This window comes from Panicum hallii, chromosome 9 (genome assembly GCF_002211085.1).
Source record: "Panicum hallii strain FIL2 chromosome 9, PHallii_v3.1, whole genome shotgun sequence".
Taxonomy (NCBI): Eukaryota; Viridiplantae; Streptophyta; class Magnoliopsida; order Poales; family Poaceae; genus Panicum; species Panicum hallii.
The window spans coordinates 47,234,923-47,257,687 of NC_038050.1; the positions used below are offsets into that span (position 1 = coordinate 47,234,923).

General features: G+C 49.9%; 1 protein-coding gene across 1 annotated transcript; it reads left to right on the plus strand.

Moving 5' to 3' along the window:
- Window positions 1-540: 540 nt before the first annotated feature.
- On the plus strand, window positions 541-4,191 carry LOC112873089. Its single transcript, XM_025936115.1, has 4 exons — window positions 541-568; window positions 699-3,349; window positions 3,452-3,520; window positions 4,171-4,191. Exons 2-4 carry the CDS (start codon window positions 767-769, stop codon window positions 4,189-4,191), a joined length of 2,673 nt encoding a protein of 890 aa, XP_025791900.1. The 5' UTR covers window positions 541-568; window positions 699-766.
- Window positions 4,192-22,765: the final 18,574 nt, after the last annotated feature.

Sequence of the window (22,765 nt, forward strand, 5' to 3'; positions counted from 1 at the left end):
CCACAATTTTTTGTGCACGTTATTTCCTTTCTATCCTCCGATTCGGAGTGTATCTTAAAGCACAAATAAATTTGGTCTTTCACTTGCTGGAGCTCCAGTTTTCTATGTTACTTCTTGTGTGCTCCTGAATCAAGAAAAAAATATCCAAAAAAAGAAACAAAGAGAAAAAAGTAACAGCCCAAAAAAAATTGAAAAAAAAGAGGGCAAAAGAGGAACAACATCTGCAGGAGCACATGGAGAAGGGCATAGTGAGCTGTGTTGGCATGTGATGTCTTGTGCTTTGTTTGTGGCCCTTTTTGATCAACATATTTGTTCTCTGCCTTGTTATCACAACTCTGGTACTTGGAACATTTTAGACCAGCAACAAGAACAACAACTTGGAACTATAATTCAGCATTGCTATCGGTTACTAACTTTTGTGCCACATATATATTTATCTCTGTGCCTTCCCAGGCTCCACATATTCCTTCAGATCGGTATAGAAAGAGGACCCTTGCAATCTTGGTGCCACCTCCTCACAAGCATCACGAACCAGCCGCCGATTGCACCAACTCTTGTTTTGTGATTGGTAAGAACTTTTGCAAGTGCTTGTGGAGGAGCTGCCATTTTGCATGATTGAGAGGCACCACTACAGCTTGTAGTCTTTTATTAGGGATAACCTTCACTGCTTGCTGCCGTGTTGTTGTTTGTAATGGCAGGGGATGAACAGGCAAACTCTCCCAAAGATTTCAATGAGTGTGTTAGTAGAGCTCAACTTCAAGCTGCCATGGAGGAATCCCAGAGAGGGATGAATGATGCAATCAAGAAGGCTGTCACCGATGCACTAATTGATCTCAAGCTTGGTAGCAGCATAGAGAGGTTGGATAGGCGGATATCTACTTTAACCGATAAGGTTACAGAGTTAGAAAACCGTCTACCAAATGAGGAAGATATGGGAGGAAACAACTCGAATGAAGATGCTATTTTTGATGAGGATGGAAACATAGATGCTGCAGCCACCCGAACAGTGATGCTACGACATCGTCTACGTGAGAACAGGAGAGGTATGGGAGGTCATCGACATCAAGGTCATGCCCAACATGCTCCCGATGATCCTTATGCTAAGGTAAAGTTCACAATTCCACCTTTTTCAGGCCATTATGATGCTGAGGGGTATCTTGATTGGGAGATGACAGTAGAGCAGAAATTTAGTGCCCACCTTGTTCCTGAAAGACATAGAGTTCGACAAGCCTCTAGTGAGTTTAAGGATTTTGCAATCATTTGGTGGAGTGGGTTAGCTGCAGAAAATGCTTTACCAACCACATGGGAACAACTTAAGATAGCTATGCGTGATCGTTTTGTTCCCCCTTCCTACCATAGAGACTTGCGTAAGAAATTGATGCGCCTAGAGCAAGGAGAGAAATCTGTCCAAGATTACTATGGGGAGCTCCAAAAGGGCATGATGCGTTGTGGTGTTGTGGAGGGGCCTGAGGATTCTATTTGTCGTTTTTATTCGGGTCTAAGGCGTGAGATTCAGGACATTGTTGATTATAAGGAATTTAACACTATCAACCAGTTGTTTCAGTTTGCTATGCTTGCAGAGAAGGAATTGCAGGGACGTGAGCAGCAAGGCAGGGGCAAGTCCACCACCTCCTACACGCCACGAACAACGACATCAACGGGGCTGAACAAGTCTGCAACTTTCCGGATGCCACCACCACCAGCTAGCAAGCGACCAGCAGCTTCGGGAGTTGCTGCAGTGCCCACACGGTCCTCCGATTTAGGTAAAAATTCTGCGCAGGTACCCGCAAAGAGTTCATCATCCATGGCATCAACGGGGCGCACCTCTGGCATCCAATGCCACCGTTGCCATGGGCTTGGCCATGTGCAGAAGGACTGCCCAAGTCAGCGAGCATACATTGCTACAGAGGATGGCTACATCAGCACCTCTGACATTGAAGATGAAGAAGAGAAAGAAAATGATGATGGTGAAGAAGAGATCCTTGGCGGAGAGGATACAGCGACCTATAGGAGCGCCATTGTTCAGCGGGTGCTCAACACACAAGTGCAACAGCCCGACCAGCTGCAACGCCACAATCTATTTCAGATTTTCTTCGTCATCAACAACCGACGTGTGCGAGTCATTATTGATGGAGGTAGTTGCAATAATTTGGTAAGTTCTGAGTTGATCAAGAAGCTTGGCTTGACCACACGGCCACACCGACATCCATACCATATTCAGTGGCTAAATGATTCGGGAAAAGCTAAGGTAACACAAACTTGCAGAGTTTCTTTTTCCATTGGGTCATATTCAGATTCGGTTGATTGTGATGTGGTACCTATGCAAGCTTGTTCCCTTTTGTTGGGTAGGCCTTGGGAACATGATAATGATGCCACACACCATGGTAGAAGTAACAAATACACCTTTGTGCATAAAGGAAAGAAATATACTTTGCTACCTTTGACCCCTGCTGAAATTGTACAAGCTGAGAAAGAGCGAGCTGCTAGTTTGAATGACACAAAATCTGAAAATCAACAAGTAGCAAAATCTGATTTTCCACATAAAAGGGATAAACCTGCACCTAATTCTAAGAACGAGGGCATTAAATTGAAGGGTGGAGTTATGCTTGCAACAAAATGTGACATTGCTGAAATTTCTGTAGATGATGTTTGCTATGCCTTCCTTTGCAAACAAGCTTTGTTTTCACTTGATGATATCTCTAGCTCGATACCTCCTACTGTCACTAACCTTTTGCAGGAGTACGAGGATGTTTTTCCAGCTGAGGTACCACCGGGGCTGCCACCTGTGAGAGGAATAGAACATCAAATCGACTTGATTCCGGGGGCAACTTTGCCCAACCGAGCAGCCTACCGAACCAACCCCAAGGAGACTAAGGAAATTCAGCGACAAGTCCAAGAACTTTTGGACCGTGGGTATGTACGTGAGAGCCTTAGTCCTTGTGCTGTTCCTGTGCTTTTAGTTCCAAAGAAAGATGGTACTTGGCGTATGTGTGTTGATTGTAGAGCTATCAATAATATTACAATTCGGTACCGTCATCCTATTCCTAGGCTTGATGACATGCTTGATGAGTTGTGCGGTTCTATAATTTTCACAAAGATTGATTTGCGAAGTGGCTACCACCAGATTAGAATGAAACTTGGAGATGAATGGAAAACAGCTTTTAAAACCAAATTTGGGTTGTATGAGTGGTTAGTAATGCCTTTCGGTTTGACTAATGCACCTAGCACTTTCATGCGCTTAATGAATGAGGTTTTGAGGGCTTTCATTGGACGATTTGTGGTAGTTTACTTTGATGATATCTTGATTTATAGCAAGTCTTTGGATGAACACATGGATCACCTACGTGCTGTTTTTAACGCTTTACGTGATGCTTGTTTGTTTGGTAACCTTGAGAAGTGCATCTTTTGCATGGATCGAGTTTCTTTCCTTGGCTATGTTGTTACTCCACAGGGAATTGAGGTGGATGAGTCAAAAATTGAAGCAATCAAGAGTTGGCCGGTTCCCCAAACCATCACGCAGGTGAGGAGTTTTCTTGGTCTTGCAGGATTCTACCGCCGTTTCGTCAAAGATTTCAGCACCATTGCAGCCCCCTTGCATGAGTTGACAAAGAAAGGGGTGGTGTTCCATTGGGGAAAGGCACATGATGAGTCCTTTGATGCTTTGAAGGGCAAGCTTACACACGCACCATTGCTGCAACTTCCGAACTTTGGTAAGACTTTTGAGCTTGAATGTGATGCTAGCGGAGTTGGCATTGGGGCTGTTTTAATGCAGGATGGTAAACCCGTTGCATACTTTAGTGAAAAACTGCATGGTTCCATTTTAAATTACTCCACGTATGATAAGGAATTGTATGCTCTTGTACGTTCTTTAGAAACGTGGCGTCATTATTTGTGGCCTAAGGAGTTTGTTATCCATTCCGATCATGAATCACTTAAGTATCTTCGCTCTCAAAATAATCTGAACCGTCGACATGCAAAGTGGGTAGAGCTGATTGAATCTTTCCCTTATGTTATCAAACACAAGAAAGGGAAGGATAATGTGATTGCGGATGCCTTGTCTAGGCGATATACCCTGTTGTCCCAACTTGATTGTCGTCTTTTTGGACTTGAATTGATAAAAGAACAATATGCACTTGATCCTGATTTTAAAGATGTGTTGCTGAATTGTAGAGAGGGACGTACATGGAATAAGTTTGTGATCAATGATGGGCTATTGTTTAGAGCTAACCACCTATGCATTCCAGTTGGTTCCGTTCGTCACTTGTTGTTACAGGAAGCGCATGGAGGAGGGCTGATGGGACATTTCGGTGCTAAGAAGACGGAGGATGTTTTAGCCTCACATTTCTTTTGGCCAAAGATGAGAAGAGATATTGAGCGATTCGTGGCGCGCTGCACCACATGTCAAAAAGCTAAGTCACGCTTGAATCCGCATGGTTTATACATGCCTCTTCCCGTTCCTTCTATTCCTTGGACAGACATTTCGATGGACTTTGTTTTGGGATTGCCTCGAACTAAGAGGGGGAGGGATAGCATCTTTGTGGTGGTGGATCATTTTTCTAAGATGGCACACTTCATACCATGTCATAAGAGTGATGATGCTGTTCATATTGCTGACCTCTTTTTCAAAGAGATTGTTCGTTTGCATGGTATGCCTTCAACTATTGTTTCAGATCGTGATGCTAAATTCTTGAGTCACTTTTGGCGCACTCTGTGGAACAAGTTGGGAACAAAGCTGCTGTTCTCTACAACATGTCACCCACAAACCGATGGACAAACAGAGGTGGTGAACTGCACCTTGGGCACCATGTTGAGGGCTGTTTTGAAGAAAAATTTGAAGGTGTGGGAAGAATGTTTGCCTCATGTGGAGTTTGCATACAATCGGGCAACACATTCCACCACCAAGGTAAGTCCTTTTCAGGTAGTGTATGGTTTCAACCCCCTTGCTCCAATTGATATATTGCCTTTACCTGCTAGAGAGAGAATTCATAGTGATGCCAAGAAACGTGCTGAATTTATTTTGCAAATGCATGAGACAACAAAGCACAACATTGAGAAGATGAACAAAAAGTATAGAATCACTGGTAGTAAAGGTAAACAAGAAATTAAACTTCAACCAGGAGATTTAGTTTGGTTACACCTTAGAAAGGATAGATTTCCAGAATTGAGAAAGTCTAAGTTGATGCCCAGGGCTGACGGTCCTTTCAAAATAATTGAGAAAATAAATGACAATGCATATAAGCTTAAGTTGCCTCCCGAGTTTGGGGTTAGTCCCACCTTTAACATTTCAGATTTAAAGCCATACTTGGGAGAAGAAGATGAGTTTGAGTCGAGGATGACTCCAATTCAAGAGGGGGATGATGATGAGGACATCACTCCTTTGGATACAAACAACAATCCTCCACTGAATGTTCAAGGTCCAATCACTAGAGCTCGAGCACAACAATTGAATCTAGAGGTGAGCTCGTTCCTAAACGCCTCTTCATATGATTATGAGAATAGATTGCTACCGAATGATTATATTGTGATTAGGAACCATGGAGAAGGCCAAGGAATACTTGGAGAAGGGCTTGGAGGCGTGGAGGACCAGCAAGGACATACAAGTCAAGAGGGAGGCCCAAACCAACTGGCCTCGGGTCTGTTTTTGGGCTCCAGGAGCAGTCTGCGCTAAAATGGACGCCCAGGTCACATATGGACTCGGATTTGGGTGATCTTTACATGGATGGAAAGCTAAGAAGATAAACTTTCAAATGGCGTTGGTCCCAGGCCCAAATTCATCAGGAGTCGACGGGAAAATATTCCACAAGTTGGTGTCCAGAATCTGTCTCAGTGTTGCGCCACTGTCTTTGGTCCTTTGGGCCGTGTATCTTGTCTTGGCCCACTAGGGTTGCGACCAGGGGGTCTTGGCCGCCCCAAACTCCTCTTATCCAGCCGCCACCCCCCTCCTCTAGGGTTGGGTTTTGCTTAGTTCATTTCTGTCAAGAACAGGACGCCGTTCTTCGGTTGTGGAACCCCACTCGTGAGTTGAATCGATTGCTTTCTGTGATTTGGTTGCTTCTCCGTGCACTTGCTTGTGTTCTTCGATTCGCAGGCAAGAGTAAGCCTTCTTGGCAAGGTCAATCGAGCAGCAGCTAGGTTGATAACCAGAGGATTCGTGGTGCTAAGATTGCAGGGTTCATTTCTTTGGATTTGAAGCCGGATTGGTGTGTCTCGAATCTGCCCAAATCGATAGTTATCTGAACCTTTCGGAAGATCAGGAATCCAAGTCTTATCACCGCGGCCCCTGCTGGAGCGTCTCCGCGAAGCCCCGAAGAAGGTGCTCAAGTTCCTGTCAGAGGCTCCGGTCGCGTGTGTGAGCAATGCGCTCGCGTACGTTAAGTCCTTCGTGCCGACCGCGCAGCTGAGCATCTTCGCGCAAGGGATGGCGGCGGACTGCCCAGACGAGCGGTTTGAAGAGTACCTGCAAGAGGCTCAACCCGTAGCAGAACAGATTGTACACAATGTACTGCAGGATTAGGGTGTATGAACCACTTAATTATTCTTTTATGTAAATGCTTCCCTTGACGTCTCTACTTGTTTACATGTCTTAGCTGAATTGAGATCCAGGCTTACGAGACTCAAGTAGGGAACGTGTCCTTGGGTGCAACGACCCGAAGGGCGGCTAGAATTCGTCTAACAGAGTAGCCACAACTCGATCGAGCGGGTATAGACTTGTTAGGGAAGCACGCGAGCATCGTCGCGGGGTTGCTGTGCGTAGGGCGAAAAGGGGACTACCCCGAGTTCGAGGCCTCGGAGTGTAGTCGAGAAGCGCTCTTTCTGTGAGCGTGCTCCGCAGGCTAGGTAGGACCCGGACAAACAGATCAAGCTTGCGAGGAGCAGGTGCGGGCAGCGCCGCGAGTTTGCCGTTCTTTTGGCAAAAACAAGACTGTTCTGAGTGCAGCCGCTCAGATTGTAGTCGATGAAGCTCTGTATGCGAGCCGTTCCAACGTACTAGGTGTAGGCCAGTCGAACGGATCGACTGCGTTGGAAAAGGTGCGACTGCTGTCGCGTGCGACCATCGAAAGTCGCGGCGGAACCCGAAAGGAGATGACCGTGGCCGTGGTCCCCGCGTCATGGGCGACAAGAAGTCGATTTGGTTGTATACGTGTTTGCACGCGACATCTGCCATCATGTACAACCCGAGTAATGTGGCTCGCGGCCTTCAGATACGTTCGGGGAAAGAAAATCTTCGGAGCCCCCGGGGAATTAGCGATCATCGGGTCTCGAGTTAAGGGTAGAACTTGCGCAGGTTTTGAACGTTCCAGGAGTTCAGGACCTCGCGACCATTAGGGAATTGTAGTCGATAAGACCCTGGCCTTGTGACCTGCTTGACAACGAACGAGCCCTTCCACCTTGAATTGAGCTTATGTAGGCCGGACTCGTCCTGAATGCGACGCAAAACCAAATCGCTGACGCTGAATGACCGCTCCCTGACGCTGCGATCATGGTATCGCCGGATCCCCTGCAGGTACCGGGCTGACTGAACAAGGGCGGTACAGCGAGCTTCTTCCACGGAGTCGAGCTCTAACTGCCGCGCCTCGCCCGCCTCGCCTTCATTGTACATTTCAACCCTTGGGGACTTCCATATGATATCGGCTGGTAGGATAGCTTCGGATCCATACACGAGGAAGAAAGGTATTTGTCCTGTGGCTTTGGACGGCTGGGTCCGGAGCCCCCAGACGACATGTGGTAACTCGTGCACCCATTTTCCTCCCTTCTTGCTATTCTCATCATAGAGTCTCTTCTTGAGGCCATCGATGATCAAACCGTTCGCCCGTTCGACTTGTCCGTTAGCTCTGGGGTGTGCAACCGAGACATATTTGACTTCGATGCAAGCATTCTCGCAGAACTCCCAGAACTGGTTCGCCGTGAAGTTTGATCCCAAGTCCGTGATAATGGAGTTGGGGAAGCCGAAACGATGCAGAATATCTGAGATGAAGTCGACGACCCGATCTGGTGTGAGCTTGGCTATCGGCTTGTACTCGATCCACTTGGTAAACTTGTCGATAGCCACCAGAACATGGGTGAAACCGCCTGGTGCTGTCGTGAAGGGCCCAATCATGTCAAGACTCCAACAGGCGAAAGGCCAGGACGGCGGTATGGTGATGAGGCTGTGAGCTGGAACGTGCACCTGTTTGCCGAAGAATTGACAGTTTTGGCACCTGCGCACGAGATCCTCCGCGTCGGTCACCGCGGTGGGCCACCAGAAGCCGGCTCGGTAGGCTTTCCCCACCAGCATTCTTGAAGCCGCATGATTACCGCAGACGCCGTCGTGGATCTCCCGCAGTATGGCGTAACCATCTTCCTTGGTGACGCACTTCATGAGAACCCCTGACCGGGCGCCTCGCCGATAGAGCTTGTCGTTGACCAGGATGAAACCCTTGCTTCTTCGCAAGATGCGAGCTGCGTGAGCGCTCCTGGCGTCGACTCCCGCTGGCAACCGTTGATCTCGTATGAAGTCGATAAAAGCCCCTCGCCAGTCTTCCTCCAGCACCATAACCTCTCGATCGGGTTGTTGGGGACCCGCGTCGATGGCTACTTGCGGAGAAGACTTGATCGATGGCTGGTTGAGCTCCTGGATGAAGACTCCCGGCGGGACCTGGGCGCGCGTGGACCCCAGTTTAGACAGGATGTCCGCGCCGACGTTGTGCTCCCGCAATACATGATGAACCTCCAGGCCGGAGAACTTGCTTTCCAACTTGCGCACTTCCTGCACGTAAGCGTCCATTGTTTCCTTGTTGCAATCCCATTCCTTGTTGACCTGCTGAACAACAAGAAGAGAGTCGCCATATACAAGTAGTCGCTTGATCCCTAGTGATATCGCCAAACGAAGCCCGTGAAGCAAAGCTTCGTACTCGGCTTCATTGTTGGATACCGCCCACAGGATCTGAAGGACGTACTTCAACTGCTCACCTCATGGGGAAATAAGCAGAACCCCAGCGCCACCGCCGTCGAGCTTGAGGGACCCGTCGAAATACATGGTCCAATGCTCTGGCTTGTCCACTGGAGTTGGGACCTGATTCTCTCTCCACTCAGCCATGAAGTCGACTAGGGCCTGTGATTTGATTGCAGTGCGTGGCTTAAAGTCTATTGACAAAGCCCCCAGTTCCACTGCCCACTTGGATATGCATCCCGTGGCATCTTGATTATGCAGAATATCCGCCAGCGGAAAGTCCGTGATCACAGTGATATTGTACTCGTCGAAGTAATGGCGCAGCTTTCTGGATGTGATCAAGATAGCGTACAAAAGCTTTTGAACAGCGGGATACCGTACCTTGGATTCGGAGAGGACCTCGCTGACGAAGTAGACAGGCCGCTGCACTCCAAACGCATGGCCTTCTTCGCCTCGCTCGACTACAATAGCACTGCTGACGACATGAGTTGTTGCCGCAATGTAAAGTAGTAGATCCTCCCCTGGCAGCGGTGCTGTGAGGATTGGAGGTGACTGCAAATGATGTTTCAGATCTTGTAAAGCTCGCTCGGCCTCCTCCGTCCATTGAAACTTATCCTGTCGTTTCAGGAGCTTGAAGAAGGGTAGTCCTCTCTCCCCGAGCCGGGAGATGAACCTGTTCAGAGCCGCCATGCAACCTGTTAACTTTTGCACATCCTTGACTGTGGCCGGAGCCTCCATATCAGTGATGGCCGTGATCTTCATAGGGTTCGCTTCAATGCCTCGGTTGCTGACGATGAACCCGAGCAATTTCTCTGAAGGTACGCCGAAGACGCATTTGGTGGGATTGAGTTTCCACCGGAATCTGCGCAGACTACTGAATGTTTCCTCCAAATCCGCGATCAAGTTATCGGACTCCCTAGTCTTGACGACCACGTCATCCACATAGGCCTCGACATTTCGATGCAGCTGATCCGCGAAACACATCTGGATTGCCCGCTGATATGTCGCCCCTGCATTTTTCAACCCGAAGGACATTGTTTTGTAGGCGTAGGTCCCGTACGGGGTAATGAATGCAGTCTTGATTTGGTCCTCCTCCTTGAGCGCAATCTGATGATACCCTGAGTAACAATCAAGAAAACAGAGAAGGACACACCCGGCCGTCAAATCGACGACTTGGTCAATGCGTGGCAGCCCAAAATGATCTTTTGGGCAATGCTTGTTGAGATCAGTGTAGTCGACACACATTCTCCATTCATTATTCTTTTTCTTTACAAGGACGGGATTCGCTACCCACTTTGGATGGATTACTTCTTTAATGAATCCAGCCGCGAGAAGTTTAGCGATCTCCCGTTTAATGGCCTCACGCCTGTCGTGGGCAAACCTCCGGAGGCGTTGCTTCTTAGGCGTGGCCTGCGGGTGTACATTTAAAGCATGCTCGATCAACTCCCTGGGCACCCCTGGCATATCCGCTGGTTTCCACGCGAATATGTCTCGGTTAGCCCGAAGAAAGCTGATGAGCGCGAGTTCCTATTTGTCACCCAAACCCGCACCGATGATGGCGGTCTTGGATGAATCTCCCTCCTAGAGCTGGATCGTCTTGAGGGCCACATCATCAGTCGACTGGATGCTCGACTTGTGGGCCTTCTTGGAAGGGATCTCCAGCCCGGTCTGGGAGAGCTGCTGCGCGGCCGCGAGTACTTCTCCCGAAGCATCTGGCACGCGAGTAGTCGAAGCGTACTGGATCGCCTCCTGATTGCAGTCATACGACTTCTTCAAATCGCCACGGAGGGTGAGCACTCCACCGAGTCCTGGCATCTTGAGAAGCAGATAGACATAATGCGGCACCGCCATGAACTTGGCAAGTGCCGGACGACCCAGTATTGCATGGTAGGAAGAATCAAAAGTAGCCACTTCGAACTTGATGAACTCAGTACGATAATTCTCCCGCGTGCCGAAGTGACTGGGAGGACAACCGTACCAAGCGGGTGCGCCGCATTACCTGGAACGATGCCGTAGAAGGGAGACTTGCTGGGAACCAGCATCTCCTTGAAGTTCAGGCCCATCTTCTTCAAAGTATTGATGAAGATGAGATTGAGCCCACTCCCGCCATCGATGAGGACCTTGGTAAGCTTGACCTCTGCCACCACTGGGTCCAAGACCAAGGGGAATTTGCCCGGCTCGGAAAAGCTCGTCCACTGGTCATCACGAGAGAACGAGATGGGGACCTCCGACCAACGGAGTGGTCGTGGTACCGCCGGCTCGATGGACAACATCTCTCGGAGGAGCAGCTTCTGATCCCGCCTGGAACAAAAATCCTCGTCTCCCCCGAAGATGACGTTGACCACTTTGGACGCATCCTGAAATTTCGGGTTGCGCCCATGATCCTCCTGATCATCATCTTCGGGTTCCTTGTCGGCAGGCTTCTTATTCTTCTTGCCACCACCAGAGTTGCTGAACGTCCTCCGAAGGTGGTAGCAGTCAATGGCAGCGTGGTTGGCGCCCGGGTGCCATGGGCATTTCTTTTGCAGGAGCTTCTCGAACTCCTCTTGAGTTGTCGACTTCTTGCCCCGCGAAGGACGATTGATAGCCGCGATGACATCATCTGGCTCTCGTTTCCGGGGTGGCCCGGAAAAGTCCCGCTGGCCTTTGTCGCTGCGGTTGTCACTTGGGTGCCGCAGATTGCTATAATGGCGCCGCGGGAACCGCTCCCGCATCTTCTCCTCCTGCTCGGACCAAACGTGCATCATATCACGAAGGCCCGCAACAGTTTTCGGCCTGTTCCGCCCGAAATCTCTGTATATGCTCGGGTCGGTGATGCCGTTGTAGAAGCAGTCGATGATGTCCTCCTCCGAGATGTTCGCGATGGTGGCGCGGACGTCGAAGAAGCGATGCGTGTAGGACCGTAGGAGCTAGTTACGTTCTTGCTTGCACTGGGCAAGATCGTGCTGAGTACCTGCACGGGTAATTGCTCACTAGAAATTGTCGATGAAGACCTTCTTAAGTCGTTCCCAGGAGTCGATGGAGTTGCTGCCGAGGCTCTCCAGCCAAGAGAGCGGCGCAGGGTCCAAAGCCATCGGGAAGTAAACGACTTTGGTGATATTTGAGCCCCCCGCGACATCAATGGCCGTGGAGTAGCAACGGAGCCACTGCTGGGGAGCCTGCTTGCCGTCGTACTTGGTGATGCCGATCGGCTTGAAGCCCTCCGGGTACTTGTAGCTGCTGAAACGAGCAGAGAAAGCAGGGAATTGATCACTACAATCAGTACCTTCAGCTTCGACTTCTTCGCGAGTCTTGCGCCTGGAGGAGATCACGGTGCGCGCGTCGCGACCGCCATTAATGTGTTGGCGCAGGTCCTCCGGAAGAGGTCGCCGACTGGCCTGTCGCGGACGACCCCCTTGCGGTGGCTGTTGCCTCCCGCCAGGGGCCTGGCTCGTGCGTGCGTTGTCGTTGCTGATCTGATTTTGAGGACGACCACCAGTCGTTCGACTGCGGGCCTAGCTCCGGCTCTCGTCCACGTGCTCCTCCCGGATGATGGACGCCGGATTATGCTGATCCAACTGGATCCAAGCCCTCTGCGCAAAGAGGAGTGCTTGACGTACCTCCGGGTCGTGGCTGCACTCGAGGATGGCTGTGACCCTGGCAATGTTGGCCACCGGGGTCCTGAAGCCCCGCTCGCTAACGGCAGCAAACTCGGGGTCGAGCTCGCGATGCATAGATCGCCTTCGCTCGTTGGCTCTCCTCCGCCGGATTGTTCGGGCCCTGTTCCTGGCCCTCCGCGCCTCACGATCGGCGTCACTCTCGTTACGGGCGTTGGCCGTGATCTCATCGTCGGAGATCACGTCAAAGTTGTCGATGGGGAGATTCCCACCGTCCTCGCCTTCTTCGGCCATCAGCACCTGGCGGGAGGAAAGCTCGTGAGAACTTTCGTCGACTAACTCCGTCGACTCCTCCGCCGCGGTGGCCAATGGCCTGCCCTCCTGGAAAGGCAATGGCTCGAGGTGAGCCACGAGCCGGCTCTCTGCCTCGAGTAGATTGGAGAGCTTCATGCCCTTCCAATGCACGATGTGTCCCTTCGACGAGGAGGTGATCACCAAATTACCGGGATCAAAACAACCTGCGGCCTCCCGTCACGCGGTGGCTTCAAGGTTTCCGTCCCGGAGTAGCAGATCCAGATCCTTCTCTAACATGAAGAGGGATCCAGATGCGTTGGCCTCCTGAAGATCAGTGGCCGGTTCGCACAAGCCGGGTTGAGTCCGACCCAGCGAATCCCTGAATTGGAACGAGTCCAAACCAGGGGAAATTGTCGCGACACCAGAAGAAGTCGAGCTTGGAACAGATTCCATCTCGGCCTGTGCCGCGGAAGCGTGGAGCGGCAAGTTGCCGAGCTCGTCGACGAACTTGTCGAGGCCGCTGCGAGGATCCGCAGCGACAGTTTTTGGCGTCATGTCGACGAGGAATCGCCGAAAGTTGCCCACACCGTCTGCGACGCAAACCCACGAGCCAAAAACAAACGTCGTACCCTGAGAGGGTACTGACCTGATGAAACTGAAAGATGCCATCGAGCTCGCCGGCGGATCTTCGACGCGCTCCCCTACCTGGCGCGCCAGCTGTCGGTGTTTAACCGGCTGCCCACCGAGGGATATACCCAAGGTGGTAAGTTTTGGGTGAGGGAACACCGAGATCAGGAACTCGAAGGTGCAAAGAACACAAGACTTTAGACAGGTTCGGGCCGCGCGGAGCGTAACACCCTACGTCCTGTATGGTGGTTTGTATTCCCTTTGATGTAGAATGACCTAGTGATCTTCTCGTTTTGAGTGGGGTCCCTGACCTCCCTTATATATTCGAGAGGCCTGGGTTACAAAGATACTAACCAATACCAGCTAAGGAATCATACCAGAACATATCTCGAGTAGATTCCCCCTGTATCGGTTAGCCTTATCTCTTATTTAAACGGAATGAATAAGAGATAAACAAGATGAATAAGAGATAAGACGGACTTAATCTCTTAGATCTCTTTAAACTACGTTATGTGCCCAGCCCGGTGACCCCAGGTCTGACAAGCCCCCGAGCTCTTCGTAGCTGAGTACTGCAGGCTTATCGAGTACTTTCGAAGCAGTCTTCGACTTCTTTTGGATCTTCGTCTTGAAGTCCTTCTTCGAGTAGTTGCTGGGCTGCATCGAAGCTATGAGGTGCTCATGCCCCGAATTTTTATTATGGTGTGCGATTTAAAAATCGCACTCCATATGGAGTAGCCCCCGAGCCTTAGGTTGAATCGGAGAATCAGGCTGAGGGTCCCATTAGTCTGTAATCCTCCTTATCCTTCAAAGAAATTTGAAAAATAAGTAGTCAATGCCACGTACCCCGCAGCCCCCGAGCCTTAAATCCAAATCCCACAAATATGGAGATAAGGATCTAAAAACCGTGGCATTGGTGTTACTCTGGAATTCTGAGAAAAACTCTTCGCCTCTGCATAGTGAAATTAAATCTCCCGCTGGTTTATCTAACCGTGCGGTGGCTTAGAGTTTCTTCTGCACTCTCAGTCTTCATATGAGTCGTTTTCGAGTAGTTTTACGGCGTCCAGCCCCCGAGCTTACAAGCCAGGAGAGCCGAATGAGTCATGTCGAGTAGTGCGCATCGCCCAGCCCCCGAGCCTGGGAACTAGCGAAACTACGATGGCACGCCGCGCTGCCTGGAGGGTTGTTGCTGAATCTTGACCTGAAAAAAGACAATGCACACATTATGTAGCATAATACGAAGATACCGAGTAGTACTCAGTAATAATATAAATACACCAAAATTTATTCGGTGTAAAAATTTCGCGTCTTGCTCTTGCTAGGCCATGTAATTTACCCGGGCAGTTAGCCTGTTACGTTTAAGCACCTGATCCCTGATGGCCGTAGACCATAGCGTAGGGAGCTTAGCCGCATGCACGCATAGGAGCATAAGCTTACAGAAGAGTCGAGGTTTCACGGATTAAGGCGTGTGCTACCCGAGTACTTTAGCAACCGTTAAGAGAAGACAAAGAAGTTGTCAAGCGACAAAGAGGATGCGCAGTGCGCAAAGATAGTCGGCGAAGTGTAGCTCTGGAGGGTTTCATGCCCATCGAGAGACGTACACGGACAAGTAATCGATCATGGTGTAGCCCCCGAGGGTTTCATGCCCGTCGAGAGGCGTACGAAAAAAGGTAGCCGATCTTGTGAAGAACAAGTCGGAAAAGGTATAAATCACTTAGCTTGATTTGTGAACGAATGTCGACGAAGCCGTGGAGCTCGTTGATGAAGCTGCGACGATTTGTTGATGAAGCTCGACTAGTTGGAACCGATTCCGACTAGTTTTCAAGTCAAGACGAGTAGTTGATGTAGTGGTCGGCGAGCTGCCGATCGTCCTCGCGAAGTCGAAGTAGTCGAACACGTTGCTGCCGCGCGCGGATATTGCGGCACGAGCCGAAGTTGAGCCAGGTCATCGAGGTCGACGGCCGCGGTGCATCGACGCTGTAGCACAAGGTGAAGTCGAGCCGAGTAGTCGAGATTGATGTAGCCGTTCGCTGAAGGATCCGATCTCGAACTCGATGAATCGATCCGTCGATGCACATGCGTGAAGGTAGCAATCCACCACCTGGTGAACTAGAAAGATGCCATCGAGTTCGCCGGCGGATCTTCGACGCGCTCCCCTACCTGGCGCGCCAGCTGTCGGTGTTTAACCGGCTGCCCACCGAGGGATATACCCAAGGTGGTAAGTTTTGGGTGAGGGAACGCCAAGATCAGGAACTCGAAGGTGCAAAGAACACAAGACTTTAGATAGGTTCGGGCCGCGCGGAGCGTAACACCCTACGTCCTGTATGGTGGTTTGTATTCTCTTTGGGGTAGAATGACCTAATGATCTTCTGTTTTGAGGGGGGTCCCTGACCTCCCTTATATATCCAAGAGGTCAGAGTTACAAAGATGCTAACCAACCTCTGTCAAGGGATCATACCAGAACATATCTCGAGTAGATCCTCTCCGTGTTGGTTAACTCTATCTCCTATTTAAACGGGATAAATAAGAGATAAACAAAATGAATAAGAGATAAGACGGGCTTAATCCCTTAAACTTCGTGACATGCCCAGCCCGGTGGCCCCGGGTCTGACAGTTTTCCCCTTCCTTCCACGGGCTCCCTCTCCCACGACCGACGACCGGTCGGAGCTGAGGTCGCCTCGCTCCACGACAAAGGGGTGTAACCCCTGGAGATCCCCGGCCGTTCCCGAGCCCTTGTCCAAGACAAAACCTAGCTGTCGCCCTGATAAAACCCATCTACCACCACCGCTGCAAAACCCTAGACCGCTTGGAAACTTCCCCTTGTCCGCTGCTACCGTACCCGAGGAGAGTGGAACAGGGAAAGAGGTGGAGGAGAGGAGAGCCGTAGGAACCCGACATAGCCGGAGCCTCTTCACAGGGCTAGCACTCATATGGCTACATCGATGTAGCCGTATGACACGGCACGAGCATGACCCACCATCACATCGAGGCCCTCTTCTTTTCGAGCATACCAATAAGCCGCACCACCATCACTGACCTCATCATACCTCCTATTGCCGCGAGGGCTTCGCGCTGCCGATGAACCATCTAGTAGCAATGTACTAGGATCCCCGATCCCTTTTCTCTTGTAGTAGCCTTCGCCATCACCTTGTTCCACCACCAAAGCCCGATGCCGCCGCAGCCCGGTACACCAGAGCACTGCGAGCATCGTGGCCATGAGGCGGCCTCGGCCATGCTGAGTGCCCGTACCCGCACACACCTAACATAACCCCAAAGATTGAGCCTTGACACTAGCCTAGTGCCACCTCTTTCCTCACCACCTTCTCGCCACGTGCGATGACTGTGCACCCAAGCCCCGCCACACCACGATATCGTGGCATGGCATGGTAGAAGCCTTCTTGGGCATTCCTTCGAACACCTTAGTGGCGCGCACACACCACCGCATAGCACACACACAGGCACACGCCCACCGGCCCGCATGAACCCAATTTGTAGGGGATCTCCTCAGCCACACCGAATCCGAGCCAGTGATTGACGTGTGGGACCAAGGGCCGATTTGACAGAGGAGACGCTGACCGGTGGGACTGCTTGGCAGTGAAAGAGAAGGGGGAAGAGAGGGAACGAGCAAAGGAGGCCATGAGCTGGCTGTGACATTTCAGGTATTTGGGAGCAAGACACACTAGGTTTGGTGTAAAGTTGTGTTTGTTTTTGTAAATGTGTTTCAAACCTAAATGCAAGTTAAAGGGTGTTTTTGTAATTATGGAAAAATTAGGGTTCTTTTGCTAAATGTGTTTGAAGGTAGGGTAATTTCAAATTATATGAAGGTTAGTTTTCTAAAGGCAAGTATTTACTTTTAAACCACTGTAAGAAGTAGAATTACCTTAAGGTTTCAATTGAAATGTGAATTTTAAATAGGTTCTATGTGAAATTTGTTAGTTTGTCGGATTTTAAAATAGTTTCAAAACCCTAACTCTTTTGAAACTGACCCCTGGCACCGCCGCATCCCATCGAAACTTCCTAGCCAGCTCTTCTTCATCCTTTCGCGTTTACGCCGCCCAGAACGCCGCGCTGGCTGTGACAGTTCGAGTACCTGTGAACTACGCACGTAATTTGTTAGAGTGAAGTATGTGCTTGTTAGTGTAAAGCTTGTGTATGCTTATGTGAAGCTTTTGAAAATTTAAAGTGCAAGTAAAAAGGGTATTTTTGTAATTATAGAAAAACCTAGGGTTGTTCTTGCAAAATGTATTTGGATAAGGGGTAACTTCAAAATAAGTGAAGGGTGGTTTTGCAAATATGTTTTTCTTACTTTATTCCCTATAAAAAATATATTTATTCAAAAGTTTCATTTGAAATGTATGTGTTGAATTGTGTAAAAGTTTGGGTAAAGTGGTGAAAATAAGGGTATTTATGTAATTTTATAAACGTACAAGCCCTTTTATGCAAGTAGTTGAATTACAAAAGTAACTTTTAAAGTTACTCAGGGCTGAAGTGTAAAAGGTGCAAGTCATCATGACATGTCTATCCAATCATTATAACGTGTCTATCCCGTCATCATGACATGTCATAAATGCTTGCATTTAGGTCCTAAATGTTATGAAATTACACTCTTTAGGATAAAAGTAATTCAAATCCGACCCTTGTTCAAAATTTAGTGTGTAAAGATATAAACTTTGTGTTTTTGAACTTGGGCCCTAAAGCAATGTTGTAGCATTTGAAAAACTCTCCAACTTTCATTTTGGGCATTTCTTCACTAGGGTTTTAAATTAATATGAAATTTATGCTTTATAGAAAGGTCCCTGCAATTTTCTAGATTTGCGCATAAGTCCTTGGGAGAATTCCATTTCTCCTTCTCCTCTCTGTTTTTCTTCTCTCTAGAACCCTTTCTTTTTCCCACCGTCGGCGTCTCTCTTTCTCTCTCCCTCGCCTCCAATCTTATCTCCACCCCGGCCGCCCCTTTTTCTCCTCCACGCGGCGCAGGCGTGGGCGGCGCAGGGCGCCGGGCGGGCGGCTGCGGCTCGGCGTGGCTCAGGCAGCGCAGGCGCTGGGCGAGCGGGCGCTTGGCGGCTGGCGGCGGCAGCGCAGGTGCGCGAGCCAGCACGGCAGCTCGGGGCTGGTAGTGCTGGCGTGGCGGCGGAGCAGAGCAGGCGCGAGCGGGCGCAGGCGCGGAGGATGGTGGCGTGGGCGCGCAGGCGCGCGCGAGCCGGCGCGGCTCGGGCGGCGCAAGCGCGGGCGCGGCACAGGCGACGGCGCGGGTCTGGCGCTGGCGGCATGCGGGGCGTGCAGGCGGCGCTGGGGCGCAGCGCACGGTGCTAGCGGCGCAGGAGCAGCGCGCGGCGCAGGCACGCTGGAGCGGGCCGGTGGCGCGGGAGCTGCGGCTCGGCGTGGTCCTGCATAGGGCCTCACGCGTGAAGGAGCTGGGGTGGTCCGGCACCGAGCCTGCGAGGTGGCCGAGCGGCACGCGGGACCTGGCGGCGCCCAGGGCTCCTTTCCCCGTGGGCCGGTGGTGACGGCGTGCAGGTGCGTGTGCGCGGGAGGAGCCGCGGCGCTGGCGGCGCTGGAGTGACGACGTGCAGGGCAATGGCGTGCAAGGCGACGGCATGCAGGGCGGTGACGTGCAGCGCATGGCGGTGTCCCCGCTGGGCAAGCTCAGGCCGCGACCGGGTCGGTGTGCAGGGAGGTCGCGCGCGGTGCGGGAAGAGCTGCAGTGCGGCGGCTGCGGGCGGATTCGCACGGGAGCAGTGGGGCCGCGCGTGGGGGACGTCGGAGGCTGTTGAGGAGAAGGCAACGGAAGGCACGGCCCTGATGCAGACAGACCACGGCCCTCGCGGAGGCGGAGGGGCGGTTATGACGCGGCGAGCCGGAAGGAGAGGCGGCGAAGCGAAGGCGGCGACCGGGTGCGACGAGCTCGGAGGAGCTAGGTGTAGCCAGGCACGGCGAACTCCCTTCATTCAAGCGGAGGTCGAGGCAGGAGCAACGCAGCGCGGGTTCGACGTGCAGTGCAAGATCGGCGGCGGTGGTAGACCGGCCCTGATGGCGTCACAGCAGGAGGAGAGGGCGGTTGCAGCACACGCGCGTGAGCAGAGGAGGCTCAGCTCGTGAGTAGGAGAACCCTGTGATTCGCGAAGGAATCAGCATAGCAAACCAATCCGGCCCTATCGGCTTCTCCCATAAGACCACGACGTCCAGCAGCTCCTATTCCTTGCCGATCGGCCGAGCAAGACCACAACACATCCAGAAAGCTCCTGGACCCTCTTATCGAGCTTCTTTGAATCCCTTCGCCGAAACATCGCCAGCCAACCGCCATCACCACGAATCACCGCGGGGATTACCCCTCCGGCCATCCTCCACCCACTACAATCCCCTGGCAAGCTTCTTCGTCACCCACAGAACCTCGTCCCCGTCGAGCTCTTCTCATCGCTGATCCTGTTCATCGCGGGAATTCACTTTCCGCCCGTTATTCTCCACAACCAAGGCTACCCTAAGGTTTGCCCTGACCCACTGAATCTTCCTAATGCCGGCGACCCCTTTGCCGGAATATCGTCGTTATCTTCCTGTTCTCTGTTTTCCCCGACCAGGGACTTAATTGCTTTGATTTAGAAAGTTCTAGGGTGTTCTTTGTAAAATTTCCAAAGCCTTCTTTATTTCAAATCAGTGAACTTCTACATTTCATAGGAATTCGTAAGAAGTTCATAAAAATACAAAATTGGTTTTGTTTGAATCTTTAGGTCAAAATCTACAAGTTTTATGTTGTGATCTTGAGTTGAAAGTCTTTGATTTGTAGTCTAGGTTAAATATTAGGGAATGAGTGCTTTATTGTACCTTATGTTGTATGCATGTATTGTAGCGGAAATATAGATCATAGGATTTGTGTCTCAAGTGGAGATGTGTGATATTTAGTTAATCCTTTCACACGAGTGCTCATATCCTTGCCATCAAGACATTGTTCTCGTCTTGATTGCCGTCTCCTTAAGGTCCTTTCCATATAAGAATCCTTGTTAGTTCGTATGTGCATCTGCTGCTTAGCTAATACATCTCTGCAGCTATGCTTCAGCGTCGGCTATCAGCTCCGCCACTAAGCATCCGTTTCCTTTAAGTTTATGATGTTTCTGTGTAACAGCTGTCAGCCGATGCACTTCTTTTGATATGCTTCTACCATCGGCTGGTTAGCTGATCCGGTTGTTACCCTTCTAATATCGGCTACTGCCGATACAATTCTTTTGTTCTGTCCTACATCGGCTGCACATAGTCGATGTATCAAAAATGCACACACGATCTTAGGATTCTTGCTATCGGCCAATCCAAGCCGATTCTAGTTGTCTTCCATATCAATCTAATATGGCCGATCAATCCTTAGTCTTCCCATCCTTATCCACACACTTCTATCAGCCGATTTATCGGCTGAGAGATCGGCTATATATCTATCGGTCACATACCCTCAACCATACCCAGTTACCTAGGATAACACTTAAGCACATCTCAATTAAGACACAGCTGCTTTAGGAATCACCCCTCTACTAAAGTAATCGATGCTTTCATCGATCAATTAGGAACCCGATGCACCTATCAATCGGCTACACGAGCCAAAGTACACAACCCTAGATCAGTAAACTAACACAGTAGACACGCCTCTGTTAGGCACAACCAAAGCACATCAGTCGGCTAAACCTGATGCATCCTCATCGGTTAAGGCCAAGACCAATGCACCAACCAATTAGATAGAATAGAAACATGCTGATAATCCAATCGGCAAGATCCTCCTTTGATCTATCCTTGTAACACTGTACCTTTAATATTCCTATATCAGTCGTTTTAACCTTAGGTAAAACCAAATCAGTTAATCTCTTCTGCTCATATCCAGAAACTACTCTTGCCGATTTCTATTCCAAACAGAAATCAGCAGATTTCCTAAAACTGTATAGAGAGCTCCCTTCTTTACCAATTCTATCCGCTAAAACCCTGTTGTTTTCCATCGGCTCTGTTGGAACCTTCAACAAATAGCCAATTTTAATCAGTTTTCCAACTAAAGCTCTACCCAAGTTAGTTTCTGATCTTTTTTATTGTTATGTGAGTAGCATGTTAAATGAGTGTTGAATTGCAACTTTATTATAAAGTAAGGTAGTTTCATATGCACAATTTGAATGTAATATTGCATTGCATGTAGATACGACTACTTCCGCAAATGGTACCTACGAGATCTCCCAGGAGTCTGCAGAGGATGTTTCTGAAGACCAAATGAACGTCACCGAGGGCTATCGGAAGCCCCGAACCAACGTTCGGAAGATAACAATACTAACATCCCTGACTTCAGCCTCACTAGTAAAGGCAAGCCCCGATGCATATCCCAATATTTTATTTTATTACAATTTCATTAATATATTATATATCTTGCATTAAGTCTAGGAGTTGAAATGAAACCCTAGTTGCATAAGATCTTAGGAATCCAATGGATTGTACCCGAGTCCTTATCGCATAGATGCTCTGCTAAATATGACCGGTAAAAGTCGGGTGATTTCCTGTCACTCGCGCGATATAGGAATTGCTTGTTTACAATTCTGCAATCATTATAAGGATGACGGATGGGGTCGTGTACTGTATCATGACCTGAAGATTTACCCTGTCTATTTTGATAAAAGTGTTAAGGTCGAATTGTGTGGTAGTGGTGGCTAAGCGTTTGAAAGTACTAGCCACATGCCGCGAAATATGGTAAGCGGTAAGCCTAGTACCCGAATGGCCCAGCAAATGGACACGTCTCCACAAATCGACTTTTATTTTATGTTTACACGCACCGACGTGTGGGAGTACGTTCTGCAAAGCAGATAGGAATACGGGATCATGTAGTCGCGCTACAGACGTATGTCCTGCACAATTGGTGTGCGTACGGTCCTGCAGTCGCTTGTGGTGGCCCTAATCCATAACCCGGAATATGAGGGAAACGGTTGCTTCGGAACGATCTTTGGATGTTCCAAGCGTGTGAGTTAGGTTTACCTTGCAAGGTTGAATTCGATTCAGAATCGTCCGCTTCTCACGAAGATTGAGACTGCTTATCCCTTTTACCACATAGAGTAAATAGTGTAACTGTTGATGGAATAATCTGGATGGATGACAATCTCTATCTTGCTTGTTTAGTATAGGTGCTTACATAGAATGGCTAATCAAGCTAGAATCTGAAAGCTAAAACTTGAAAGTAAGTTCTACTCTTTGTTGCTTTTCAGCTAAAAATAAACCCAGAGCCTTTACAATGCCTTCATGAGTCTAGTTATGGGCTAAAGTATACCCAATCCCGGGTAAGTCTTGCTGAGTATTAGTATACTCAGTCTTGCTA